Genomic DNA, 8,642 nt, shown 5'->3' with positions numbered 1-8,642 from the left:
TGCCATTTTCTCGTTGAAGTTGAACGAAAATTTCTTCGTCTTCAAAAAAATTTGAAAAAATTTCTTTCTCCCATTTAATTATTTTCACATACGTTAATGAGACGATAATATATCTTTGAAAGAACTATAAAGTGAAAGTGGAAAGATAATTAACCAATGTTCATAGAACAACCTTACAACTTTTTATCAATACATTTTAACCCTCATACTTACAAAAGAGAATTTAAAAATAAATTTATGGTAAATATAAGATATAGTTCCACAATAATAATTCAGCTAAGCTATTCATTTACCTAACCGCTTTGCTCCTAAGAAAATCAAGAAAAGACAAAGCTGTTTCGTTTTTTCGTTCCATCAAATTAAGATCTCGCGATGACCCTACAAATGGAAAATTTGGCTTTAATTAGAGACTTTGTATTACTTGTCGTTGTATAACTAGTACTATCTTACATTTGGACTATTGGGGCTCGCCACTTCCACCTTAAATTCCATAATCCATGTTAAAGTACACAAATACTAATTGGACGGCTATCAATGCAATAGGTCTTAGTAGTTCTTTCTACATCTATTAAACTGCGAATTAGATTAGTCCGATATCTTAAAACCGATACCAAATATCAATAGGAAATCTTAAAAATAAAAATGCATGGGCAATAAGCCGACGGAAGTCAACCAATTAATTAAGATTAAATCATTAAAATGGTCACCAAGGTTTGCATGTGGATTAGTCCTCCGTTCTATACGCATTTCATTCTTATCGTGATCACGTTTTAAGGATATGATATTTTAAATTAAGAAGCATTGTACCTATCTTGCTATAATTTTCAATTTTACCCATCAAATCTGCTAAAAACTTTTGTGAAAGGAGTAAGATGAGGCAGAGTGTAGCTAATAATTTGCGAGGCTAATTAATTTTCGTTAAATTTTGTTGAATCCACTAGATAAAAGTGTAGAATTAGTAGAGACAGCTATAAGTGGAAAAGCCAAAAAAAAAAAAAAAAAAAATCACAAACTAGAAATCCAATTGCTAACTTTTCTAATAAAAAATTTTCAAAAGCACAAAAAAATTAATTGACCAGAGTGTGATGGGATTATATGTAGGATCCCTTCATGCGAATTTGGATTAGTAATCAGTAAATTTTAAATGCGAAGCGATTAAAATAAAATAGGGAAGCAGAGAAGAACAATCTTTAATTTCTATCCATTGTGTATTACTTCAACTAATTTATACCCCCAACAGAAATGAATCTCAGACCAACATTCTAATCAAACTGTATGCTTTACACAGCTCTAGACGTAAGACGTTGCAAATTCCTTAGCTTGAATTATGATAAAAATCAATACATGAATCCTCCTGTGGACATATTTCCTCTGGAGACCCTAGAGAGTCCACCACATCTTCCGTGCTCCACCCCGCACGTAATAACCTCTTTGACAATAACCTCACGTGCGATTCCACCCCTTTCTTGTCGACAAATACGCCGGCGTCACTGCGTCTCCTCCTGCCACCGGAACCGCCGCCTCCGCCGCCGTCCACCATCATCATCTCTCTAACATCCTTTTCTTTCCACCCCGCTTCCGTCAACCTCAAAAACACATCCTCTAAATACCCTTCAAGATCCTCACTCCACCACCGCCGGTGCTTTCCACCGCCATGCGCCGCCGCCATCTCCGTCATTTCCGTCCAGAACTCAATCTTCCTCGCCTCCGTCGCCGCCCATGCCGGCGCATTCAGCAAATGAAACAAACTTGGTCTCCTCAAACTTATCCCTTTGCTCTGAAACTCCACTTGCTGAAAAAAAACGGATATATCAAAACTCCATAATTTAACCTCCCCATCATGCACGTAAAACACAGGATTCCCAGCCAAACACGGCGTACACGGTATATAAAAATGCTGATAAATGGGAACAAGAACAGGGGCAGCTTCTTTCAAGAACTCTTTTGCTATATCCACAGCTTGATCATTATCAAATGGCCTATCACCCCAAGAATCAATCCAAAAATTCCTTTTCTTCACTTCTTTACACAAACTCAAGATCGGGAGATTTTTCAGGATTTCTAGCTGTTGTTGTGACGAGGATCGCCAGTTGGGAAATCCAGAGCCAGTGGGGAGACCTTCTTGAAGGATGGAGCGGAGATCAGGAGGGAAAGTGAAATTGAAATTGGATTCAATGGAAGAGAATTCTACGTCGGAAAGTCCTTTTTCGACGATTATGTTGGAAGATTTGAGGTGTTGTACGACATTTCTGGCGTAAGCTGCGTATGAAAAGCAAACTCTTGTTGGTTTAATTGGGTTGCAGATTGAAGTTTTGATGGGGCTTAAGGTTTCTGCAACTGTTGCTGTCATTGCTTATGGGAAAAACAGATCATTAACTAATGGAAGTGTTCTTAGGCTGTGAAATTATAAAGGGTTTGATCCGACGAAAATGAAAGAGAAAGTGAGAGATAAAGTTGGGAAGAAGTTAGAGTAAATAGTGGAGAATCAGGAGGGTTTGGGGGTGAGGGTCGTGTTTGACAATTATTCGGAAAAAAAGAACCAAACTTACCTGTACTTAGGGTCGTTTGGTTTGTCATATTAACAGAAATAATCCCAACAAAAATATAATTATGTACAATATTTGATTTTCTTGTATAGTATAACAAAAACTAATCGTCGCGTAATTTAATGTATAGTATTATACCATATTACTAATACTTGCATAAGTTAATTATTTATAAATTTGTATATTATTTTATGTGACATAAAAAGTAAAACGAAAATAATTGTAGTTACAATATATGGATAACTGTGACCAATGGAAAAAATAAAACCTTTAAAGTAATCTATGTCTAACATAATAATATTTACATATTATTTCCCGCATAAATGATCGTATATTATAGTTCTTGCATAACTTCTCTGTGAATAAAATGGCGTCTAAATATCAACTACTAATATTTTTAAATTTTTACCAATTAACCTGACTAAGCGATACAATTTTATTTTAATTAATGACTCTTATCAGAAAGCATTTGATTTTAATACTATCTTAACAGGTAGTATTAATTTCTCGGATGATGAGGAGGGGAGAAGAAGTCGTTGATGAGTGATGACTGATGAGGAAATATTGGGCGTTTGATTTTGACTGAAGGATATATAGACGAAGAGAAAATGGCCCGTGACACTTTGTTGTTACGTAAAATATTGTTCGTTAACACTGAATAAGTTGCTCTATAAGAAGATTGCGGAATCGGATCTTGAAATCTGGATGGATTACGGGAATCGGTCGAAAATTGTGGTCTCATTCTCATGCAATCTTATCATCAATCTACAATTCTGCTGTGTCAAAATTTTCACTTTTATTAAAAGAAAATTATTAAATATTCAAAATTCATCCCTATAAATATTACTATTAATAATCATTTATTCATTTTTAAAATTTGAACCGAAAATCATAGTTAAAGATAAAAGAATCTTATTTATATTTAATATTAATTACCACACTTTTACTGGTGTCAAAATTTTCACTTGTCATGATATCATGTCATTTTCTATCTTTTTGTTGTTTTCAATATTTTCTAACACCAAAGACCTTGAAGACGGCAACAACCCACCCACCCCAAAAAATTGATAACAAAAGAAAGAACTTAGTGATTTTAGAAGGAAGCTAAAAGAGGGAGAGTCGGAGAAACAAGTTTAAATGGTTTTGTTTGTATATATAATTTTCTCTACGAAGAAATTGAAGTATTAGTTGCTGTATTAGTGGTAACAAAGAGCTACACGTGGAATATTAGACTGCTGACATGGAATAACGCGTGGAACAATAGTATAGCAATACATGGCAGTCTTATTTGGAAGAAAAAGAAAAGGCATGAGAAGAAATACCCACAAGACAATACCGAACCTAACAACTGGCAAGGCATGAATAAATAGCAAAAAGAAGGGAAATATATGCATCGGAAGGAAATAAAGAAGGGGAATCTGAACAGATATAAGACATTTATAGCATTAGATGCGTCAGTTATAAGAATCCAAAATAATGGGCAATCAATATCATCAATGCCCATAATTAGCCCAAATTATGGGGAAAATCGTTAATATTGTATATTCCTATATAAGGGCACAAAATACTATTTGTAAGGACACATCTGAGACACAATTGAAATATACACTTTACTTTTCTGCTTTCTCGAAATTCTCTGCTTTGATCTTGCAATCAATTATTTCCTTATTTATTCTTGTTATTTTCCTTTGATACCGGTGAGAAGTGAAGCTAAACTTGGTTATTAGTAATCCGTTTTCTTCTAAAATTAGACTTTGACCGAAAGATATATTTTTGGTTAAACAAATTGATTCCGTTACCGAAAATCTGATAATCTTTTCACTTTCTAAATTCACTTTTCTGTCAAACAATCATGTCATCTGCCAACGACAACAACCAACTGAATCAACAGAACAAACAGGACGGAGGAACTCCAATCCCTTCACCTCAATATTCTCCTCGACAATCTCATGAGGGGACAACTCAAAGTTCAACATCACACACGAATGATCAACAAGGGGACGAGCAAACTGCTGAGGATGCATTAAAACAACTAATTGTGGAACACGTCAGCAATGCTCTTCAGGCTTTTGTTAGTGGATTGCCAACTATGCCACCAACTCCACCTCCAAACAATACTGCAATAATAGAAAACCCGCGGTCGGGACTTGCTAACTTGGGAAGCGGAGGAACCCCCAGCGAATCTCGCGATGGAAGGTCAGGTATCCCAATAATTCTGATTTACAAAGTTTAGTACTAACTTTGCAGAAATAGCTCAAGGAGCAGAATGATCGCATAGAACAAATACTTGGTGTGCCACCCGTTATTAAAGGAGTGCATATTGACAAATATTTACAATAGCCCTGGAAGCCAAGTGCAGCTCCCTTGCCGATTCCAAAGAAGTTAAAAATGCCTGATATTCCAAAGTATGATGGAACAACCGACCCACGAGATCATGTAACTGCATTTACAACTGGCGTAAAATATAATGATTTAACCAAGCAAGAAATTAAGTCAGTACTGGTCAAAAAATTTGGCGAAACACTCACGAAAGGAGCATTAACATGGTATTTTACATTCTCCTCAAACTAGAGCGAGAAGACCAGTGGTAATCAGAGTTGGGTAACCATCAACACGATAAAGGGAAGCAACCATGGAAGAAACTTGACTCTTCATGGATTCACTATTAGTCACAAAGGATAGCTGTTGAGGAACAATTTCATCAATAGTGGGTTCACGTAGAGCTTCAGTTGAATCTTTATCTTTAGAAGATGATCTTGGGGTTGCAGAAGCCCTAGGTCTTGAAGAAGATGGATTGGCAGCACTACTTTGAGAGGAGGAACCACGAGTAGAAATAGAACCGAGGCTACACAATCTACCACCTCTTCTACTTCTAGTAGATACATAGGAGGAAGAAAATTCATCGACGATGATGACTTTGTGAGGATCAGAGGAAGCCATGATTAACCAAAGAAACACAAGGAAAAGATACAGAAAGAAATAAGACAAGAAGACGAAGAAGGAAAGGCTTTAGAAAATCGGAAAAAAGGGGTGAAGTATTTATAAGAAGACACGACTATTGAAGTCATTATAAAGCGTCATAATGGAACCGTCACTTCGTGACTGATGCGGTTTCAGAAAAATCCTAAAAGACGCCAAAGAACAAAAGGACCCATTAATAAAAGCCATGTGGCATGATCATTAAATGAAAAGTGATGAACGTCACATCGGTTCAGAAAAAGGTACGATTATATTCGAAAACGGCGGTAGAGAATTCTCGCCCATTAAAAAAAATTTCCACTTCCCCGTATATTAAATAGAGAATATTCAAGAAAGTGGAGGACTATTTGTATTGGTGGTAAAAAAGAGCTACACGTGGAATATTAGATTGCTGACATGGCATAACGCATGGAACAATAATATAGCAACACGTGGCAGTCTTATTTGGTACCAAAAGAAAAGGCAAGAGAAGAAATACCCACGAGACAGTACTGGGATTAACAACTGGCGAGGAATGAATAAATAGCAAAAAAGGAAAGATACATGGACCGGAATAAAATAAAGAAGGGGAATTTGAACAGATATAAGGCATTTAAAGCATTTGATGCGTTAGTTACAAGAATCCAAAATAATGGGCAATCAATATCATCAATGCCTATAATTAGCCCAAATTATGGGGGGAAACCGTTACTATTGTATATTCCTATATAAGGGCGCAAAATACTATTTGTAAGGATACATATGAGATACTATTGAAATATACACTTTACTTTTCGGCTTTCTCGAAATTCTCTGCTTTGATCTTGCAATCAATTATTTCTTTATTTATTCTTGTTATTTTCTTTTGATACTATTGAGAAAGTGAAGCTAAACCCAGTTACCAGTAACCCGTATTTATCATTGTTATCAAATTGTGGAAAGATCTTATATCCAGATTTACTTGACCTTGAAACGGTATAAATTGATTTGATTTAAACTGTCGGATTTGAAAGCATATGTATCTTTTACATAAATCTTGAGTTCATTAGAACCATTCTCGAGATTTATCCACTTTGCTTAAACCTCAATTAGACTGATCCGGTGGTGGAATTAAGAGAGGTTAAGAGAAACCCTCGTCCACCATGCCATGAATAGTATTTTTGTCACCATTTTCCGGCCATAATTTCGGCATCCGGTGGTGGAATTAACCAAACTTGGTGTCAAAAGATACATATTGTCTTTACAATTAACATCCAATTGATTTCACCTTCAGATCTATAGTCATTCTTTATAGATCGTAATTTTTTGTTACTAGTTACTGTAGCATATAATCGCTACTACCCAGTATGCAAGTTTGCATGCTTCTATTACGGGTAACGTGTAGCTGGAGTGTTGAAGACCAACTTGGATGCCTTACTTTTATTCGGATTTATAAGGTTTGAAGCCAAAATCATCAACAGATATTAAGAATAATTTTGGGTGTACTGTAGCATCGAATTAGCATCTGCAGCTTCTTCGTACTAAGCTGCCCAGTTCCTTTTTTTGAAAATTTTCAGCGCTACTGCCTCTTGATAACGTGGATGTGATTTACTATATGGACTGTGGTTGAAATAATTTTTTGTATAAGGAGTGTGGAAGAACTCGATGTTCACTTTAGCGTAACAGATTCTGGAAACAAAAGTTGTTGCATTGACGTCGTCCATGACCTTTAAGGCCGACGAGCAGTCACCTACAATGGCTGGTCTGCCCTCCTAAGCATCCCCCTCCATTACAAACAACCCCACAACAATTCACAAGCCTTTAGATTACTCAACTATTCTGAAACCAACAACGATCAATGCACCAGTTCAAGGAAACACGTCAAAACAATGTACTGTTGAACCTATTCTATTTCGTCGACCAATCTTACTTCAAGGACAACCAATGGTTAAGTTTACAGAAGCAGAGGTAGATCGAATGAATAAGATAGAGGGTTTGCAATATGCTGTTGTGTGCAAATTTTCGTATGGATGTCCTGAGCTTAAGGAACTGCGTCGAATTGTCCCGATTCAATGTGGAATTAAAGGCGAATGTACTATTGGTCACCTTCGTGATAGGCATGTGTTAATAAGATTGACGTTATGGCAAGATTTTGTAGATTTCTCATCGAAAAGTGTGTATTATGTGAAAGACAAGACTGGACAGGAATACCAATTGCTAACATTGATTTACGATGCTAAATTCAAGGCCGGGGAGGAAACACCCAAGGTAATGGCATGGATTTCGTTTCCAAATCTGCTACCCACATATTTTGTCAAAGAATGTCTGTTTTCATTAGCATCTGCTGTGGGAAAGCCACAACATCTGGACTTGGCTACTACTAACAAAACAAGGCCAAGTTGTGCACGCGTTAAGGTTTTAATTGACCTGCTCGATGATCATCCTACTAAAGTGCGTTTGGACATCGAGAATGAAGAAACAGGTGGTGTTAGAACTGAATGAGTATCAATCAGGTATGATTATTTACCCAAGTATTGCAAGGAGTGTAAATTACAAGGCCATGATATGATGGAATGTTAGAGAATTCATCCGGAATTGATGGCGAATACAACAGTAGACGAGCAGGTAAAACAAGGCACTAAGAAACAGGAAAATGTCGAAAATGTGAAACAAGGCACTAAGAAACCTGCAAAACATGATGCTCTTTTGATGATCCTTACTAGTGGTAAGATAGTTGGTAATGCAGGCCCTCAATGGAAGGAAGTTCACGATAATAGGGGACTAAAAAAAGGAAAACAAGCTGAAGGTACTACTGTACAAGGGAAAGAAATGGTTCTTGTTAACAATACAGCTGTGACAAAACAAATACAAACAACCAACCAATTTGCAGTGTTACAAATTGAAAATGGTGAGATTAATGAAGGCAACCAACTGACAGCTGTGGAGGAAACTCCAGTTCAAAAAACCACAGGCAACAATGATATTCAGCAAAATAATTCCACAGCAGGTGTAGAGAATGAATTAGAGGAGCAGGAATTTGATTTTTCAACTAGACAAATGGTACAAAAGGTAACTTCTCCTAGCTCATCTAGGAGACAATCATCCAAGACACAACCCAACAAACTGAACCCTGCAGCATCTACTTTCAATCCTACAACA

At 36.5% G+C, this 8,642-nt stretch overlaps 1 protein-coding gene across 1 annotated transcript; it reads right to left on the bottom strand.

Moving 5' to 3' along the window:
- Positions 1-1,167: 1,167 nt before the first annotated feature.
- On the bottom strand, positions 1,168-2,572 carry LOC107767725 (uncharacterized). Its single transcript, XM_016586809.2, has one exon. The coding sequence runs from the start codon at positions 2,348-2,350 to the stop codon at positions 1,316-1,318; it is 1,035 nt and encodes a 344-aa protein (XP_016442295.2). The 5' UTR covers positions 2,351-2,572; the 3' UTR covers positions 1,168-1,315.
- Positions 2,573-8,642: the final 6,070 nt, after the last annotated feature.

The sequence above is a fragment of the Nicotiana tabacum genome, chromosome 3 (genome assembly GCF_000715075.1).
Source record: "Nicotiana tabacum cultivar K326 chromosome 3, ASM71507v2, whole genome shotgun sequence".
NCBI lineage: Eukaryota > Viridiplantae > Streptophyta > Magnoliopsida > Solanales > Solanaceae > Nicotiana > Nicotiana tabacum.
Note: the sequence above shows the minus strand (reverse complement) of the source record. Positions and strands in the feature narration are given on the sequence as shown.

Coding starts and splice junctions, on each gene's coding strand:
- LOC107767725 (XM_016586809.2), bottom strand. CDS start 2,350: ATGACAGCAACAGTTGCAGAAACCTTAAGCCCCATCAAAACTTCAATC.